The sequence below is a fragment of the Mustela nivalis genome (assembly GCF_964662115.1).
Source record: "Mustela nivalis genome assembly, chromosome: 3".
Taxonomy (NCBI): domain Eukaryota; kingdom Metazoa; phylum Chordata; class Mammalia; order Carnivora; family Mustelidae; genus Mustela; species Mustela nivalis.
The window spans coordinates 120,503,823-120,525,048 of record NC_139022.1 but is presented as its reverse complement, the minus strand read 5'-3'; the positions used below and the strand labels follow the sequence as shown (position 1 = coordinate 120,525,048).

At 40.5% G+C, this 21,226-nt stretch overlaps 1 protein-coding gene across 17 annotated transcripts in view; it reads right to left on the bottom strand.

Annotated features, from left to right (window-relative positions):
• Positions 1–1,677: 1,677 nt before the first annotated feature.
• The window catches only part of FBXW11 (F-box and WD repeat domain containing 11), a 121,617-nt gene continuing 102,068 nt past the window's right edge, over positions 1,678–21,226 (bottom strand). For 6 of the 17 annotated variants that reach the window (XM_082726108.1, XM_082726121.1, XM_082726118.1 and 3 more), the window contains 7 exons: positions 19,117–19,235; positions 17,853–18,102; positions 15,061–15,179; positions 13,045–13,155; positions 11,876–11,954; positions 10,644–10,829; positions 1,678–4,242 (listed from right to left, as the gene is read on the bottom strand). In XM_082726108.1, coding sequence (XP_082582234.1) covers positions 10,668–10,829; positions 11,876–11,954; positions 13,045–13,155; positions 15,061–15,179; positions 17,853–18,102; positions 19,117–19,235 — 840 coding nt within the window. In that variant the 3' untranslated portion in view covers positions 1,678–4,242; positions 10,644–10,667. Of the gene's footprint in view, positions 4,243–9,803; positions 10,131–10,643; positions 10,830–11,875; positions 11,955–13,044; positions 13,156–15,060; positions 15,180–17,852; positions 18,103–19,116; positions 19,236–21,226 lie in introns of those variants that run through there. The other 11 variants (XM_082726119.1, XM_082726113.1, XM_082726106.1 and 8 more) reach the window with 3 other exon arrangements.

Here is a 21,226-nt window from a genome sequence, read left to right as displayed (position 1 = left end):
CGGGGATGGCAAATTGGTGCTCCAATGACTGACTTTAAAAAGTCTCCCCCCAACAAAAAAAAATGTTGCCAACTTTTATAAATTGGGTCTTTGCATGATTGGGATTTTCAGTTTTTCTTAAACTTTAGATGAGGCATTGGTCTGCATTCCTGCAAGCCAACAGATCATCCAGAGCTGGGGCTCATGCCCTCCTGGACCAGAGCTAGTGACACCTTCTTTTATACATAGGGAAGCTAAGACCCCATTGCCACACAGCTAATTAGTAACGGGATTATTGGCCAGATGGCCCAACTTCTTTTCTCCTTATTAACTAGAAAACCAACAGGCTAAAATGGCAAAGCACCACTCTATCCTCTGATTATATATCCAAGGAGTTCTACAAAACCTCTCTTAGAACCTCCACCACCAATACGGGATGCATTTGTAGCTGTGCATTTCTTGCAGTAACGCCTCACCTGTTGAGGAAGATAGAAACTATCATTAACTGAACACCAGCTCTGTGATGTGAGGGTCGGAGGCCACTGGGGAGGTTAAGACCCTGGGACACCTGAGGTCCTTCCCACGCTGCAGCAGTGTTTGGGCACAACATCTGTTCATCGCAATGAGCCCAAATTACCAATGGTTTTGCACACTCGGCACAGGCAAGGATAGAAGAGCTGTGAAAGATGACGGTCGCTATCAGAAAAGGCAAGAAACTGCCCCAGCTCCAGCTCTGATGGAAACCGAATGTGACGCGGCGGTGGCCACGGAGGCGGCAGAATCTCGGGCGCAGACACGGAAGGATGTTCCGAAGAACAGGGGCTGACAAAGCAGAGCGCGGCCCAGCACGTGGAGCTGCCACCGTCGCCATTAGGGGTGGTGTGTGAACAGGTGTGTGTGTGTGTAATATACACATGTACGCATGCAGACACGGAGCCTGCCATATACACAGAGCATCAGTCCCTGTCAAAGGAGACACAAAAACGGGACGACGACTGCGGGAGGGACTGAAGGTCCAGGATGAAAGAGAGAAGCACTTTTCATTCTCATGGCTTGCAAAGAGGTTCCTCAAAGGTCCGCGTATTACGGATTTTTAAAACCTCACAAGGAAAGCGGGTGGAGGCAATGCAGTGTGGCAGGACTCCGCCCCAAGGTCCACGGGTCTGGCGGACTCGCGGGGAGAGCCAGTTATCCCGAGAACCCGCTGCTACCCCGGGCTTGGGAGCACACCACACACCCCACCTCCCACCCCCCCCCCACCGGCCCCCGCCCCGTCCCCGCCCCGCACACACAAACCGTGCTCCGTCAGCTCTAGGACAGGACCGGGACCTGCGCGTCCGCGGACCTGGGAAGCGCAACGACTGCACGCCGGCGGCTCGCGGGGAGCAAGCCACACCGCAGCCCGCTTCTTCCAGCGCCAGGGGCTCCGCTCTCCCTCAGAGCCGCCAGGGCCACCCAAGGTCCCCCTTCGTGGTTCTCCAGTAACCTGTGAAGCAGCTGGGAGACTGCGCGAAGCTAGCTCCCGGGTCCTGGGGGAACACCCCGGGGCGCACCCTGGCATCGCCTCACACTAACCCCCCAAGAGCCCACAAGCAGTCCGCTTTCACTCCACTCTCCCGAGATCTACAAACTTTAATGGGACGTCACTGGATGACTGAAAGAACAGAACTGGTTTTTGAAAAATGTCTTAACAGAGCATCAGAGTGTCGCAACACTTTATTAAGAGAATTGGCCTTGAACTAGTAGCTGAAGTAACAATTGCATGAAGCCAGATTAGGTGTACTGCATAATACTCATACTTGATTTATTGACATTACTTAGCAATTTATTGGACAAAAGTCAAACTTTTTGTTTTTTATTAAGCACATTCCACAGTACAAAGCTGTCATGAATAATATCTGTACAATTTAACAGTTTCAATAGCTGTTCAGACACAAATTTATTTCAAACAGATAATTGGCAAACATAATTAATTACAAGTTAGAATTAGACTATCCCAGTGCTTTAAAACAGTAATATAGCAGTAATTTACAGTTGCTCAATTATGGTTAGCAAAATAAAGTCCAGGGTACGGCTGGGAATTACTACTATAATCCCAGAAAGTGAGAATTCCTTGGGTGCCAAAGTCCCCTGCTATAATTTAATAGGCACAATTCAAAGGTTGTGTGCATATTCGAAGGCCATGATCTCCCAAGGAACAAGAACTTCTATATTAAACATGCAAAAACATCAACAAAAAGTCCATTCGTTCAGAAGAATTGCCTCCTCCCCCCACCCCTCCCTCATCCTGGGCTCGCCTAACCAGTTTGATATAAAGCTGTCATGTGGAGAGTGGTACAAGTTAACTCACTTCCACAACCTCTGTCAAGCTTACAACAACTACCTCACAAATAGAGATTTCCTTATCTTTTTCTTACACTTGGAGACTCAACTTCTCAAAAATAGAAATTAATCTGGTAACATGTGGGAGGGGAGAATGTATTTTTAAAAAAGGAAAAAGAAAAACTAAAAAGCCAAGCCAACCCATGAAACAAATGACATACACACACATTGATCCCCACACCGTTCTCAATGCAAAGGACAAAACTGAGCCCAGGGCCCTTCCCTCTAGTAGTTGAGTGTGCTTCCTCGGGAAGAGGGTTAGTCAATGGGAGGTTCTTATTGGTCCTTTAAAATGTTACTGACATTCCTTAATCTTTGGAAACAATGGCAAGGGGCAAATCAGAACCTAATATCGAACAAGGGAAAAGGAGTGCCAACCGAATGCCGGAGTCCTTTCCATGCACGGTCAGCATGATAGTGCCATTCACACATTCAGGCTGCAGAGCAGTTCTGAGAACCCGCCAGGGCCACAGCAGCGGGCGACACCAGAGATGACGGGAATGGGGTTCATGAGCTTGAAGTTTTGCACCACGTAGGAGTACCCCTCCACTCGAGATGGGCCTCTGAACCAAACTGACCTGGCATAACAGGCTCCAGCACACAAGCAGGCCCTGTTACCACCCCAGTGGGGATGCGACATCCACGCCAGGATGCGTGCATTCCAGAGCCAGGAAACCCAGTTAGCAGGGCCTTCTTGTTCCTCCCTTTCCAGGGATACTAATGCACAGAATAATGATCTTTGACAGTAAAGTCAAATGAATACCATGGGAAGAGACCACTAGTACTCAGGAGTACTTAACGATGAAAAGAACAACAAAAAATTTTAAGGTACCTCTCTGTTATATATGCTACACAATGAATAAAACATTTTGTGTTAAACTTTAGAAATTACATTTTAAAACAAGAGTCCCATTAAAAACACGCACACCACACACATACACACAAAATGACAATGACAAAATAAAAATACCATATGAATACTGCAGGAAGGGTTCTAGGTAATCCACATCAACCCTGGTATCAGGTTCTTGAGCCCAGCCCATGGCTAAGTGCGAACACACTCTGTATTAGTGTCTCAGGCACAGGGGCCCTGACTCCAGCAACCTTGAGGTTAAACTGTTATGTACATTATATCTACATGCGGATACAGTATTTTAAATTAGGAGGCAAGCACACGTGTAAAAGTGTTACTCTACCAAATATCAGGAGATGGTTGGGATACAGAGAGAACAGTTAATAAAAGAAAAGAGCTATATTACCTGTTGGGAGATAATATAGCCTGGCTTATAGTTCTTTAAATTAAAAGAAATTGGTACAGAAAGGAAAATCCAAAAAATATGACTAAAACAATCCAGAGAAATTTTTCCATTGTCCAACATGTTCCTAATACAGGTCAGAATTCATAATGACTTGGACGGTCAAAAGGAGAATGCTAACTTCTGAAAAGGAAAGCCCTGGACATTCTGGGTAGGTGTTTGGCACCCAAAATTTCACCAAAGAAGAATGCTGTTTCTTAATATCAGACCAAAGTGCAAAGCAATATAAATTAGAGGCCAGTCTTCTCTTGATGGTCGATTTACTTCTGTAAAACAGACTGTATGTTCCTTTTATATGAACAATTTACATTTGAAGCGTTAGATTTTTTTTTTCACTGATGGGGGGAGGAAATGGGCTTCTGTTCTACTGGAAGTCGGTGAGGCTAAGGTATCCTTCTCAAAGTAGAGGCCGGAATCGGAGGTGAGAAATGTTGGTACTTGGAAGAGTTAGGCTGCTTTGCATCTACCCAGCGTCTAGAACCAATTCCAGCTTCATAACTCAGCTGTGAAGAACTCCCTTAGGCATTTGGTAGCCATGTAGCCAGTAGTTCAAGACTAGGAAACCCTGGGAAAACAAAACAAAACAAAACAAAAAACAAAGGGAGTATGGATGGATATTCTGGTTAGACATGGAGATATACACCACAGTCCGTCCACATCCACACAGACACGTACTCATGCACAAGCAACACAGTACTTTCAAATGTCATCAGCATCAAAACTAAAAGCTGCAAGTTGTTCTGAATGTAATACATACCAGGCATTGTATTTATTTAAACCTTGCAACAATCTTATGAGGTGGAAACTATGATACCACTTGATGAATAAGAGAACTAAGGCTCAGAGACACTGCTTAATTCAAAGCATTAGCCATTAAGGGACAGAGAGGGAACTTGAAGAGATGCCCAACCCTATAACTTATCAACTGTCAGTGCTTGCTGCTAAAAATTATGCATGTAATAAAACAGGCTTCATGTTAGATTTTCTACTTAGTATTATCTTTTAGGACATCCAGAGCCTAAAAGGACTGGTCTCTATCTTCCTGAGAGATCTCATCTATCGCTGTGAATCAAAAATATGCAAAGGCTAGTAAATAAAGTATTCCTTCTAAATAGAATGCTAATCAGAAGTTACTTCTTTTTTAAATAAATCATTTATAAAAGGAAAATGCAGTGTAGAGGTTAAGACTACTGAATATTACATATTACTGTGACCATGACCTTGAGTCAGAAACACAGAATAATCTCTAAATTCATCCATGTACAAATATGTACACACACACGCACGTACCTAAACTCATCATTACTACATACAATGCAGGCTAACATTTTCTATTCTAAATTTCATCAAAACAAAGTCAAAGTCCATTAAAATGATTTCACAATCACTGATGGGTCACAATGCTTTCCAAACACAGCACTAAACCACTGGGCTAGAAGATTTAAAAGTTACCTTTATGTCTAAAATTCTCTGACAAAAAAAAAAGACAGAGAGGAGAAAGATTTTTTTAAAGCTTATATTTTTTCAAAGGGAACTTTCCTAAAATATTGTCAATTTTTATAAAGATCAAGAATCTTTCTCAATGATTTCTCAATCAACCTGAATGAGAGATTTAATTTCATTCACTGCTGTTTTCACATGAAGGATCTTTAAGAGTCTTATTTTTAAATTAGTAAAGCCCACAGATAAGAAGTAGGTACTCTCAAACACTGCTGGTGGGAACATAAACCGACTTAACTCTACAGGGGAGTAACGTGCCTCTGTGCATCCAAGTCTTTAAACACCATACCTTTCAACTCAGACACTACAGACATTTCTAGAATTTATCCAATGGTATTAAAAGCAATGATTTGGGGTGCCTGGGTGGCACATTCAGTTGAGCAACTGACTGTTGGTTTTGGCTCAGGTCACAATCTCAGGGCTGTGAGATCGAGCCCTGAGTCAGGTCCGCGGCAATGAAGTCTGCTTGAGATTCTCTCCCTCTCCCTGTACCTCTCTCCCACCTATGCTCTCTCTCTCTCTCAAATTAAAAAAAAAAAAAGAAAGAAAGAAATCAAGGAAAAATAAAGAAAAAGCAAAGATTAAGCTATATAATTGATTATGACAATGTGTTTTATAACAGCTAAAAACTGGGGAGAAATATATATATAATAACACAGGGCCTATCTAAACAACTATTATTTTGCCATTAGAAATGATAATTTAGGCAAATATTGACATTATGGACATAGAATAGTTTTGCAACAAAGGGAAAAAAAAGAATTATAAAACATGTACAGAAGCCTGAAAGGTCATATACAAGGAAATTAACAATGGTAAACCAGGAGTAGGAGTTCATTTCCTTCTTTTGGCTTATCTACTTATTCTAATTTCCTAATAATAATCATATATTGTCTTGTAATAAAAAAAAAAGAGCTACTGTACATATTAGGCTCTTAGGAGTTAGTAATTTGAAAAAAAATGACTCAGCAAATATATCTACTATTTTATTTCCTGACACAGAAATACTCTTACCTTTTATTTTAGGGTTGAATATTTTACTGCAAGGTTAAATCATCGTTAGGGTAGTGTTTCTCATTATGCATAAATCTTACAGTATCACATGGTAATAATTTTTTTCATGTTACAATAAATGAAAAGAATTTGGAAACGAATAGTAAAATCTATAGAGCTGACTGCCAAGGTTGTCAAAAGTAATTCACTTTGAAGAGACAAACACATTTGAGGTTTCATTGCTTGTGCTGCTTAAACAGTAGATAAGATTTTTCCATTGATTTATAATTGTGGATCACAACAAGGGCAGTTGTTCTGAGATTCCCAAGAAGGGGACAGGAGGAAGGCCCAGAAGAAGTAAAACCAGTTTCCTTTCTACCACAGCCAATGAGATAAACACCACTGGTGATCATTCCTTCATTTCTCAACCAAAGAAATCTTGTTTCAGGGCAGTTTAGAGTAGTATATAAAAGGTGCTCAATTTGTCAAAGTTTACTATGTTCTAAATTTCATCTATTAAATATGCCAGAGAGGAAAAACATACTATGGATGTCTTGGATTTTAGCACGTGCCTCTCTAAACAGAATACAAAGAGCCTCTCTAAACAGAATACAAAGACAAAAACACATCAAAAATACGAAAGAGTTACAGTTAAGTTGTTCTCAGATACACCTATTCCCCTGAACGTATCCATTATTGCAGAAGCTAAGCTATAGCTGCAGTTGTCCATGTTCTATTTTATCCACTTCCCTTATGTGGAAAAATAAAAACAGAGGCAGCATGCAGCTAAAGCAATGTGCAGATGAAAATGCACAGTTTAGAAAAGAAAGAGAATGCGATAAGTTTAACAAAAGATGTGCACGGCTTCTATACTAAAGCCTGCAAAATACTGCTTAAGAGAAACTGAAGACCTAAATAATAGAGATATACCATGTTCATGGATTGGAAGACTCAAAATTTATTAAGGTGCAAATTCTCCCCCAAAATGATATTATGGTTTAATGCAGTCTTAATTATAAACCCAGTAGTCCTCTTCACAGAATTTAACAATCTAATTCAAAACGGACTATGAATAATGGTCAAGACAATATTTTTTAAGTTGGAAAATTATTAACTTTACGGTATTGGCGAAAGAAGAGCTACATAAATCATGGACTTAGAATAGAGTCCAGAAACTGACCTACAAATAAGGGGTCAAATGATTTTTGGACAAAAGTGCTAAATAAATTCTATGGGACGAGAAAACTCTTTTAATCAAATAGTACTGGAACAACTAGACAACTATTAAAAAAAAAAAAAAAGACCAATGACGTCACCTCACACCATACACAAAAATTAACTCATATCAAAACCGAAATGTAAAAGCTCAAAATACAAAACTAAAATATGCTGGTCCAAACAGTAACCACTACCTACATGTAGCTATTTAAATTTAAAGTACAATTAAATATTCAATTAAATTCAATTAATATATAATTTAAGATATAGTTCCCAAGTCCCACTGGCCACATTTCAAGATCTCAGTAGCCACAAGTAGCTACTGACTACCATCTTGAACAGTGCAGCCCAAGAAAATGTACACTCATCTAATGACAGAAAGCTGGTCAGTGTTTGCTAAGGCTGGGAGGGGCCAGGCTTTGACTACAACGGTGACAGAAGTGAACATTTAGGGGTGATAGAAATGTCCTTATCTTGACTGTGGAGGAATTTCAGGGATTATATATATTTGTAAAAACTCATCAAACAGTACTCTAAGTGAGTACAATTTTTATACAAATCGTACCTCCATAAAACTGATTTAAAAAAACAGCAACAGGGACAGGGCAGAGGGAGACCTGTATATCTAGGTCCTTGTCTATGTACGGAATCTATCTAACACCTGACCCTGCCAGTTCAGATGATTTATCCCAATTTTTTACTGACTTATATCATCTTTATGCTTGCTGAAAATGGCTGCAGAATACACTATAGTACAGCTATAGCTGTACACACACTTGTCTATTTAAGGGCAAATTCTTACGTGGCCTAGGAGAAAAAACACAAACAGGTTATTTTGGCCCTGGGTGTCACTGGCCCAACAAAAATCAATAAACACTTTTAGTACTTAAGCACTCGACTGAACACTGGAGTTCCACAAGAAAAGGAGCTCCTCACCCTGGGGAAGGAGAAAGGCATACAAACTATTTCAGTATCAAATAATAAATTAAGCCAAATGAGGTAAAGGGCAAAACTGGGGTGGGGGTGTCTAAAAGCCATAACAACACACAGAGGGGAGGGATATGGTAGAGGTCTGCACTACGATAATGTAAGTGGAGAAACAGAATTCAGTCTGATTGCCACACTAGGTTTTTGGAAAGGAGTAATGGGAGACTGGGACATGGGGAGGGTGGGTCGTGAGGACAGAAGGTAACAACTAGATGCTGAAACTCCTGTCAGCTAACTGAAGTAGTTGAACCTTAATCCTTTAGACAGCAGGAAGCCAGTAAGGCAGAGGATGGCAGGCGCAGAGCCCAAGATGATTCTGTGAGAGCAGAATGGAGAGTGGGAAAGGGATAGCAAAGACCGGGAGGGAAAGCAGTTTTCATGTGGGTCCATTCCTCCTTCCCTGTATTTTCTTAGGATTTCTGGGAAGGAAGGTTCAAGTGGGGAGGAGCAATCATTCAAGAGATCCTTGCCTTCTTCCTCTGTAATTCCCTTTGATAACTATTTTAAGACTCTATTCAATAAATGTAATAATTCTGCCATAAGGGTTTTTCAACTTATGAAGAATCTATCCAGAGAGAAAGTAGCAAGGCAGATAGAGGGTCACTATCATGAGATGGTATGAACACACTTGGGACCAGGAACAGAAGCTATGTATGTGGCTTACAGGTCATTACTGCTCACCTCCCACACCCAGGCAGACATTGACAACCCATCACAGCACATAACCCTCTGAGGCCCACATAGGGTCCCAGAATCCTTCTGAAGACAGGACTCCAGTCAGGCGCTGCTGATCAAACTCAGCCAGCATGAAGAAAAAGCTTTTTTGCCATTCCTGACGCAGACCCTTGGTTTATCACTAATAGATGGCACAGGGGCAAGAATGGAGGTCAGCAAACTTTTCCTCAAAGAGCTGTATAATAAATATTTTAGACGTTGCAAGCCATATCATCTCTGTGGTAAATATTCACCTCTGCCGATGAAGTATGAAAATGGCCAGAGGTAGTATGTAAACCAATGAGAGTGGCTATTATAATAAAACTTTATTTAGGAACACTAGAATTGAATTTCACATAATTTTCATGTGTCATGAAATAGTATTCTTCTTTTATTTTTTTTTCCATTATTTAAAAAAGTGTCAAAAGCTATTCTTATTAGCTTGCTGTGGTAGGGGAATCAAATCAGGCAGTGGAACAAATCTGGCCTCTGACTGTAGTCAGCTGAGCCTTTAAGACAAACTTCCTCGATATCTGTGTTTTGGGTCTTAGAGTCTCAAGTAAGAAATATTAGAAACAATGGTAACTTGGTGATCTAGAAGCCCTATCTTTTCATCAAAAAGAATTTCACAATACTGCACATAAACTTTATTTATACTTTTAATATTTAATGCACAGGAAAATAGATAATGATAAAGAGCCACTAAGTATTAAGTAATATTTTAAAATATATACGAATTTTATTAATCAGTCTTTACATACATATATACACAGTAATACAGATAGGTACAAACATATTTATTCCATCTGCAAAGTTTCACGTACACAGAATTTATTGGCCCCCTTGCAAAATTTTCAGAGTTGGAAATACTGCTCCAGATGAACAAGGCCATCGGGTCCCAGGACACAGCCAAGTAAGGCTTCTCATCCTCTAGGTTGGACACCCTTAGTAATCAAAACATGCCATCATCAATGGTTACAATGGCTCTAAGTCTTCCTGTAACCAGAGCAAAGGGCTTTGCTTCCAGGGTACATGTTGTGTCTAATGGATGAAGAACGGATTTTAGGGGCTCTCACAACAAACACATCCCTCTTTTAGTGAACAGTGATTATGGGTGGATTATAATGGGGGCAGAGGGAGAATTCTGAGTGTTCGGATGATGGTAATATTTTTTTTTTCAAATAAAAGAAAAACAGGAAAGAGAAAAAAGAGATTCCTATACCCCAAAACAGATTTTGAAGGACTTTACCTGTGTTAAACTGATATGACCTGGGAAACCATTCAGGAAAACGCTTTAAAAAAATAGGAATCACGTTGTCTGCCAGTGTGAAAACCCACAATATGCAGGATTCCAATTTCAACCTCATTTTAATGCGACCATAAAGATCTAGCCTGACGATGGAACTCTGCAAAGCTGAGGCAGCTAACAAACACTAACCACCGTGGTTCCTATGAACAGGGAACCCAGATCACAACACGGCCCCAGAGGGAGGGTGAATTCAATGAGTAAGGTTAAACGGGGGGGGGGGGGGGGGGGGGGGGGGGGGTACTCACCTGAAACGGGTAAAGTGCAGACTGTTATCTGGAGATGTAAGTGTATGTTCTGGAGGGAGAACGGGTCTCATTCTGGGCACTGGGAGGCACATTTAAGAAATCCCAAATCAAAATAGTGTCATCATGGGAGCTGCTGATGATCTGAAATTCATCAAACTGTAGCCGAAACACACGTCCAGAATGTTCCTGTGAAATGTAACAACTTGCTGAGTAAAATGAGACCTTTTCAGTCCCTCATCTCTCACTATCAGTGATCTGGTACAGGCTGGAAATGCAGCTACTTATCCCTGCTGCCTAACCAATGTTCCAGAGCTTACTGAGCCTTGTCCCTCACGCCAGGAGCAACTACTTTGGCTTTTCCTTCTAAGCCTTTTCTTTGAATTAATCTCTGTATCTGAGATCCTGGCTCACTTATATGTCAAAGAAGAAAAACTATGTGCTCACTTCACCAAAGATCTTGGAAAGGTAAAAAACATTATTAAATACCCATGCTTGATACGCTGTAAAAAGCAGAGCCAGAAGGTAACGTTTTTAACAGTACCAAGAGGATCTATCTCAACCACAGCCAAAATCAAAATTAATGGTGAAAGAGAAGCATTCTCATTAAAATCAAGAAAACAAGAATGGCCCTAACCATAGTGCTGCATGCTCTAATCACTTTAAGAAGCAAAGAAACAGGAATAAAAGGTAAAGCTACTGAAAATAGGAACAATCTAGCACTATTTTTAAACAACTGTCTCCTCATTAATGTAACAAAAGCAACCAGACTATTAGAAATAATGAGCCTGCCAAAGTTGCTAAAGCAAGATAACATATAAAAATAAAATATTTTTATATGCCAAAGCAATAATCCAGAATACAGAAATTCCATCATAATACAAACATGTGGCTGTATTATAAAAATATAATGTAGCCAGATACCCATATTATGAAATCTCCCAAATCTATAGGAAGGAAATACTTTGTGCTCTATGAGGTAACCAATCCATCTACATATGAGGACTCCCGCTTTCACATTTTAAGTTGTGTTCATGGTCCTTAGGAAAGAGCTCACTGTAATGTAAATGTCAATTATGCTCTGATTTTGGCTAACCAAAAGGAACAAAACTGTGCATTTCCCTGAAGGCACACTGTGAGGTACACAACCCTTCTGGGGTACACCTAGGCAGGGCTATCTGCAGGTTGCCCTCCCCCCAGCACAAGAACTGCTGCCCTTTCAATAGATTACATACCACCAACGTGCGCAAACACAAAGTACTTGCTGGGGCTCGAGGGTCAAGAGCAGCTTGTAAGTCCCAAACTTTAATTTTCCTAGAAAAGAAAAATTGCCATTGGTAGAAAAATTAGTATTTTATATACTGTCAAGCACTTCCTTGGCTCAGTGGGTTAAAGCCTCTGCATTTGGCTCAGGTCATGATCCCAGGGTCTGGGATCGAGCCCTGCATCGGGCTCTCTGCTCAGTGGGGAGCCTGCTTCCTCCTCTCTCTCTCTGCCTGCCTCTCTGCCTACTTGTGATTATGTCTGCCAAATAAATAAATGAAAATCTTTAAAAAAAACAAAACAAAACAAAACTGATCTCGCTCTTCCCACATATTTAAAAAAAAAAAAAAGCAAATGGAGAACAAGCTTACATTTTTACAAGTTATTTAAACCAACTATACTTGATTTGGGAAAAAATAAGGACCTCCACATTCTCAGAATTGCTAAACTGTGAAGAAATATTTTTTAAGGGAGACAAGAAAACAATTTCAGGCTATCTAAAACCAGTTCCTGACTTGATAATCTATGTCACCAAATTCATTCCTCAGGGGGCTCTCTGGAGCTGAGTAGGTGCTGCTGACAGAAGCTAGGGCTCTCTGTGAAATTCCAAGGATACCTTTCTTCAAACTAAGCAAATGCTGGAAGTTAATAATAGGAGCATACACAGACCAACTAGTCCCTTAGTGAAGTATACATAAGGTCACCTTGAAAAGTTTACTGCTGCCATTTGCTCATTTAAAAAGTCATAAGGCTTTTTAAAGAGTATTTGTTCAATTAGCCAAAAGGGGAAAGGAAATGTATCATTATGTGCACACACACACACATAGCTGGCTTAATTTAGGGCTAAGGCAAAGAACTGAATTCTTGCACAACTTAAGCTACTCCCACAGTTTACAATAATGGTTAAAGGTGTAAGCACAGGAGTTCCAGAGGCTCTGCTACTGCAGGAGTCAGGGCAAGACCACTCATCCTTCTGGGCCCAAGGACCTGGACATGATCAGGCAGTATAGTGACATCTACCATCTGTTACACGGAAAGGATCTAACACAGAGTCGGCAAGTATTTGGCTGCTGAATATACAGTGCTCATTTTCCCTCTAGATACAGTGACAGCGGTGCACTGAAAAATCTGAAATACATACCCATCGTAGGCCCCACTGACAATCCTCTTATTATCAAACCGGATACATCGGACCAATTCTTCGTGTCCCTCTAGGACTCTTAAACAGGCACCACATTCGATATCCCATAGCCTGGAAAGTAAAACAGATCTCTGTGAAACAACCTCCCATACATGATTCACACTCTCCTTGAGTTCCTCTTACCTGTCCCATATGTGATTTTCACGTTCCTGGACTTGTTTCTATCTCACTCCCAGCCCAAACTATCCACGTAGAAAGATATGTCTGTACATTTGTACCATCTGTGTATTTTAAAGCACTAATCTGTGGGGGCGGCGGGCTGGCTCAGTTGGAAGAGCATCTGACTCTTGATCTCAGGGTAGTGAGCTCGAGCCCCACATTGCGTGTAGAGATTACTTCAGTAAATAAATAAAAACTTAAAAAAAAAAAGCACTAATTTGGATAGAAGCCTTACTTACTGTATTTTCTTTCATTCAGTTTTTTAAATCATACACATGTATTATTATTTAAATAAGATCAAGAGGTAAGAAAACTTCCATTGTACTTAGTTCCTGGGTACTCTCTTGATACCTGAATTGATGAAACCACGGAGCCAAATGGTCTAACAAGGACTTTCCTTGGGGAGACAGGGATTGCAGGCAGTAAGGAAGAAAAGGCATGTACGTGGGTGGGTCAGGGAGGACATGGTATGTATAGCCGGAGGATTAGGCTTCCACCCCAGACACTTCTGGCCTGGAGTCCGTGAGGCCCACTGAAGTTAGAACCAGTGGACCAGTATGGTGGTCTCCCTCTCCAGATGAGGCTTAGGGACACCCCTTCCTACATAATTCTGCATACTAGCGTTTGTCCAGTTTAGGAGGTCAAAGTGGGAGCCTCTCATTAGGTATATGAAGTGTCTCAGAAATATAAGCCCAGAGACTACATCCTGCCTATTTCTTGGTGTATGATTTATTCTGAAGACTGAGATTTTTTCTATTACTGATTTTCTACACTCTCTGCAAAAAGAAAGCCTAGCAAACTAACGTGTGCAAAAACAAAGTTGGCAAATTAATTCCGTAACCAGCTTTTCTCAGCCTCTCCACCAGTGGCTCTTACCATCCGCCCCAGGAATATTTTAGCACAGCCACCCTCACCAAATATTCTCATCATTGCCAGTGACGACGGCTTCTCTAATCCACTGTGAACAAAGCCATTCAGCACTGCCACTAACTCCAAAGGGGTCCCCTCCCTGGGGGAAACATGCAGTGTTATTCTGTAAAACCTCAGAGAGTTCAGTGAGAAAGTTAAGGACTGTCTACTCCAGAAAGAGTTAAGTAATACAAAGTGCCAAGATTCAGGATCTCACTTGACTTTTATAATACCTTAAAACTTAAAATGATAAAAGAAAACCCACAGCAGTATCAGCTCTATTGTTGTGGTTTCATTCCCTCCTTCCTTCTTTCTTTTAAAAATTATCTTGAAACCAATCTTTATTTTGCCCCAACATTAAAAAATTTGATTATAAAAAAGCTACTGGTGTATGTTAGCACGATGGGAAAACGACTAAGAACTGGTAAACAGATACTGAAGGGAAGTTCTTACTAAATACAAGGATAGTCATATTTATTAGAAAGTGAGGTCACTGAGTGTTGGAAGGAAGAAAGGGAGATAAAACATAAGACAAGACAGGAGTAGGTGATTCTGCAGCACAGGCTTTTCATGAGACAGATAGATAAAGTACGCTCCTCCCAGCTGTTAGTGAGGGAGACAGGAAAAGTAGAGAGTCAAGACAAAGTGTCCTCTGTTCTGACGGGCTCTGGTATTAAGGGTGCTTGGGTGGAGGAGGTTCTAAAACACATGTTTTGGGGGAATCAGTTTACCTGCTTCAGTCTGCAGAGCCCAAGAGATTAATAAAGGTTTCTTTTATTTGAAGTATCTATCTCCAAAGGCTCAGTCTTTCAAATGTCAGGGCCAGGAGAGGAGTCAAAAGTATGGCAAAAATTGGCCTGTCCTGTCCGCACACCAACTTCTACCCACCTTATGGTATTATCTGATGATCCACTAACAACCAGCCGATCCCTGTACTGGAGACAGGCGATGCCTCGCTTGTGTCCATTCAGAGTACGAACAAATTCACAGGTACTTGTGCTCCAGACCTGTAGAACAGATCAGCAATATTTTAAGAATAAATACAGAAAAGTCCCCTCAGAATACATCTTTTTTTAAAAAAATAAGAGCGTCTAAGAATGACCAAAATACTTGACTATAAAATATGGTACGGAGGCTGGGGGACAGATTGGCCAGCAAACAGTTTTCTTGGCTGCGGAGTGATGAAACAGGAACGAAACACAGAGGGAAGCTGTGAAATCTCCAAACCTTGAGATATTCACAAAGAGAACATCTCCTGGATGGTTCAGACATTCACTTGCCTAGAAGGAAGAGTGTGGGCCAGATTTTATGTTTTCATGCCAGCTGACATGTCGAATCCAATGTAACTGATGTGAAAAAGTTTCACCTTTCACATCCTCCTCTTTTCCAGCATAGTTCCTTGAACAGCTCCATTTGTTTTGACACATCACTCCTAATATTATGTATGTGGAATAAATAATCTCTCTTTTGTGAAACCATCTGCAAGACTTAGATGTTCACAGACACACTTAATATATTACAAGCCAAATAAGGAGACACAAAGCAACCAAAGTGCCCTGAATTATTTTACCAGCTGCATTTGTAGTTGAGTAGGATAACTAGATATCCACATGCGGAAGAATGAAGTCGGACCCCTAACTCACACGATACACAAAAAGTTTAATTCAGAATGGATCAAAGGCCTAAACGTGAGAGCTGAAACTATGAAATTCTCAGAAGAAAACATAGGAGTAAATCTTTGTGATCCTGGATTAGGCAATGGTTTCTTAGACATGACAACAAAAGCATAAGCAACAAAAGACAAAATTGATAAACTGACTTCATCAAAATTAAAGTCATTTGTGTTTCAAAGAACACCATCAAGAACATGAAAAGAGAACTCACGGGATGGAAGAGAATATTTGCAGACCAATATCCCTGGTTACAAAGGGACTTGTAACCAGAATATATAAAGAACTTTTACAACTAAACAATAAAAAAACCAAAACAATCCAATTTTTAGTGAAGGATTTAAATAAATGTTGCTCCAAAGAAGATAAAAATGGCCACAAAGGACTGAAAAGATGCTCAATATAATCAGTCACTAGAGAAAAGGAAACCAAAACCAGAGAGACCATTGCACGACCACTAGGATGGCTACAATAAAAAAGACAGACAATAATAGGTGCTGACAAGGATATGGAGACACCCTCCAGGCTGATGTTATGCAACAGCTGTTTTGTAAAAAGGCCCAAACCCTCTCAACTTCCAAGCGGTGACCTTGTTCCAATTGGTGTGACTGAGCAGCGCGTGAATGACTACATACAAACCCTACTTGTCCAGCTTCCAGACCACTCCATCTAAAGTTTGATGCCATCTTTGTGAATTGTGAGGCTAGCAAGTAGACTCTAGAATGCTAACGAGTGCTGCTCCTAAAAAAGGTTTTCTGAACCAAATCGAAACACTCACACATTGCTGGTGGGATTTTAAAATGGTACAGCCACTTTGGAAACAAGTTTGGCAGTTCCTCAAAATGTGAAACCCAGAGTTACCTTCCTAGAGAACTAAGAATGCATGTTCATGCAAAAGCTTGCACACATATGCTTATGGCAGCACTATTTATAACAAATAAAAAGTGCAAACCATCAAGAAGTCCATCAACTGACAAGTGGACAAAAAGAACATGGCACATCCACAATGGAATTTCCTTCAGTCATTAGAATGAATGACATACTGATACATGCTACAATATTCATGGGTGAACCATGAAAACACTCTACTAAGTGCAAAAAGCCAGACAGAAAAGGTCACATATTGTATGACTACATTAATATGAAATGGGGGAGAGGCAAATCCATGGAGAAAAAGTAGATGAGTGATTGCCAGGGACCAGGAGAAGAGAACAGGGGCTGACTGTCAACAGGTATGAGGTTTTTACAGAGGGCAAAGAAAATGTTCTGAAACTAGTGATGGCTAATGCTATGACTATACTAAAGGCCACTGGATCGCATGCTTTAAAGGGTAAATCTTATGGTACATGAATTATATCTCAATAAAGTTGTTATAAAAACAGAAGCTAAAATTTAAAAAAGTTAATATGGATACTGCAATCAGTGCATCTACCACATCCCATGAACCGCCCTAGACTACAGCCATTCGTCTCATGCCAGCTACCCACCACACGCTGAGCTTCCCAATGGCAGGTATGCCTTATACATTACTCTATCTCCAGCACCCAGCCCAGGGTCTATGGCATGGCAGGTTCTCCAAATTAAGTGAATAATGACCAAATCGAATCCCAGCTCTGCCACTAACTCGCTGTGTCGTCTCCAGCCCAGTTCTCTACTCTCCGAGGCCCTCTGTAAAACAAAGGCTGTACCTGCCTCAAAAGAGTGCCGGAAAGATGGAGTGACATTAGCAATGAAAAGCTCCTAGCACCCACTACATGTGCCACAAGTTAGTTCTCTTTCCCTTCAAAATGTGACCAACAGTGTCGCTTCATGCAATAGAGGGCTCCTCTGTACCCTGGACCCATGACCCTTTCCTCTGACCTTGCCTGTGATTCCAGAAGCACAAGGGATCAAGCACAAATGGAAGAGAACAGAGATTCTGCCAGGTACCAGCTTGGTAAAAGCCACCTCTACTTTCCCTGTATTCTAATAGGGACACGAATAAGGAGAGTTATGACTGAAGACACTCACTTTGATGGTTCTGTCACCAGAGGCAGACACAATGTATTTATCATCAAAGTCTACTACATTGACAGCAGCACGGTGGCCAACAAGGACACGGCGTAAAGTGATATCGGTGGCAGAAGCCATGTCCCACACAGCGATGGAGCGGTCCTTGGAACAGGTCACCATCAGTCCATTGCTGAAGCGTAAGTGCAGTACAGCCTCATTGTGGTGGATCAGCGTGTTGAGAACTTCACCCGTGTTCACATCCCAGACTCTGCATGAGAACAGAAAAGCCCAATGTGGCACTGTTAAGACAACCAGGAAAAGAGGCTAGCATGTGTGCCCTGTGCCCATACTTAGTAGTAGGCTGGGGAGGTGTCAAGCTTCACTTGTATTTGGTGACTAGGATCTGACACCTAAGATCGTGCTTAAAAGGAGCCCCCAGAAGCAATTATTCTATCTGCTGAGAAGTACTGAGAGTGTTTCAAGAAAGGAAGGCCAATACTGGCTCTGCCCAGGTTTAGGTTTATTTAGCATCAAGTATTCAGGCACAGCGCTTGTAAGCTCATGTTGAGGACAACAAAATGAGTCTTTAAGGAGATGGGCTCTGCAGGGAGTCTTAGGTGACCGGGGGAAGGCAGTGTGGTAGCTGGGGAATCGAGGACCTTCCCAACTTAAGGTTCTTCTTGACCTTTGACAGGCCACTGAGTCTCTAATTTATCTACTGCAAACTAGAGACTGTAGGTCAGGACATCTTATCAATTTCCACACTCATCTACTTACCCAACTGCTTTATGAACAAAGCCAGCATCCAACTGGGGACATCCACGACCTACAGGGCTCTCGGAGGCAGCCCTCTTTTGCTATAGCTTTTCTGTAAACCCCATCTCCCAAGAGTACAAGTTCACACAGAGCAAAGGAGGAAAGACGCAGGCTTATAAGGCAAAAGTAGCGGCCTAGAAGCACTGAGTCCGAGAAAAGATACTAAGCATGTTGGCAACTTTTCTGGAGCATGGTCTTCCAGGAGAAAGTGAACCTAATACTAGGTCATGTGCTTTTATACAAAAGTACACTGCCATCTCTGTAACACACAGCAATGAGAATAGGACCTACTTAATGAAAGTTAGCTTTCCAGCCTACTTTGTTCAAATAAACCGACATCTAAAGTGGTTTTGAAATACAGCATACAAAAACATACACAAAGTATGTGTGCTCTTATGCCAGAAAAGGGTGCAATCTCATTCTTCTCCTGGAAGACATGTAAGTTCAGTGAAGCCAAATCACTCACCTCACTGTAGAGTCTGAAGAACCAGTCACAATGACACGTTCATCATACTGGAGACAAAGGACAGAGCCAGTATGTCCTGTTAACACTTTCAAGCATTCCAAGCTGGTTTTATCCCAAATCTATTGAGACAAGATCAACATAGTATATCACAGTCTGATAAATGTGTTTGTCTCTGAACCATAAAACAGACCTGTGTTATAATAAATAAGAGGAGTTAAACTTCAAACAGGTGGAAAATGACAAAAAGGGAAGAGGCAATATTGAATATTTTCCAAAACAGATGTACTATTTTGCTTACTTTGTCCCTCTAAAAACTGTACTCATTATATTTAACAGACTTATAAAGGGAATTTTTAAATTCTGAAAAGAGATGGCTCACCCTCTGGAAAACAGTGTGACACTATCTATTAGGAACCTTCAAAAATGTACATCCCTAACCCATTATGTTTATTTACAAAAATTTTAAAATAAAAAATCTTTGACATTTCAGAAAATGTCAAAGTAAACTATGAAAAGTTTTTAATGACAGAACAGAATGTTTTAGTATAGTAATGTTTTTTAAAAACTAGAATAAAAGCCATCTATATAGTGAAATAACCAATATGTATACTAAAAAAAGAAAAACAGAGAAGAAATGTTAATAATAATTGATTTTGTTCTCTGAGTGCTCTTTTTCTCCCTTCTTTTAATCTTTCCAATATTCTCCAAGTTTTCAATACTGTCCCCATACAATGGCGGATGGGAAATAATTATTTTTTAAAGATTGGATTATTAAAAATAGATTGTATGGACCTATTTCTTCCCTTGTAAAATAATACAATCATGATTTACAGTGTCTCTCAAGTTTACTGCACATAGCCAAGATGTAACAAGTGCTGCAGACATTTAACTTTCTACAATAGCAAGGGCTTGTTTCTAATTTCTGACCTATTAGAACCAGTTATTTTGAAAGAGTGATTAGTAGGGTCCAACTCTTGGTATCAACTCAGTTCTTGATCTCAGGATCGTGGGTCTGAGCCCCACATTGAGCTCCGTACCCAATGTGGAGCCTATTTAAAAAAAAAAAAACTTTTTTTGAAAGAGTGTTTAGTGATCCAGGCTTGGTACAGAATGAAGTACAAAAGGTTTCCAACCACTGGTCTAGATAATCTCTCTAAATCACAACTGTGTTCTACTATTTACATCTTATAAATCAAATGCATGCCTATTTTAAATTAAACATGGTAGCCTCTATAAAAGAATTCTTCAGAAAGACATGCCCTATAAATGAAATGTAACCCCATGGGCAGCCTATACTTGGATAAGGTCCTTATAAACCATTTCTATCTATTCCTTAAAGGATAACTGCCAAAATTATTACTAACTAACCTGTAGCCACAGGTTGTCAGGGCTATCAATATGTATTACATAAAAATAGAGTTCTGTGATCAAATATGTCTTGGAAGTTGGGAAACACTGGATGTCTCTACTGTGGAATTTCTCAGAGCCTTTCTATGCTACTCTATCCTATGAATTTCTACAAAGGAGGTATATCACGCAGTCAACTTGAGGAAAGACCAATAGAAATTATCCAGAAAAGATGGCGGCGGGGAGTTTGGAGAAAATGTAAGACAATAGCAAAAGATCCAGTATTTATGCAATTAGAGTCTCAGAAGGAGACAGAAAGAAAATGGTACAGAAAAAATATGTGGGGGAAAAAAAGGCCAAAGGCTTTTAAAATTTGGTGAATGAAAGACATATATTTACGGAGTCAAAAAGCTCCATGAAAGACTTCCTAGAGATGAGATCAAAAGCATAACCCATCAAAGAAAAAAATGGTACGTGACACTTCATCAAAATCAAAATCTTCTGTGAAAGATATCCTTGAAAAAATGAAAAGATAAGACTGGAAGAAAATACTTGTAAAACAGATCTTAAAAAAGGACTTGTGTCCAGAATATGCAAAGAACTCTTAGGATGCAATAATATGAAAACAAAGAAGCCATTTTAAAAATGGACAAAGAGGGGTCGGCTCAGGTCATGATCTCAGGGTCCTGGGTGCATCGGGCTCTGCTCAACAGGGAGCCTACTTCCCCCTCTCCCTCTGCCTGCCTCTCTGACTACTTGTGAT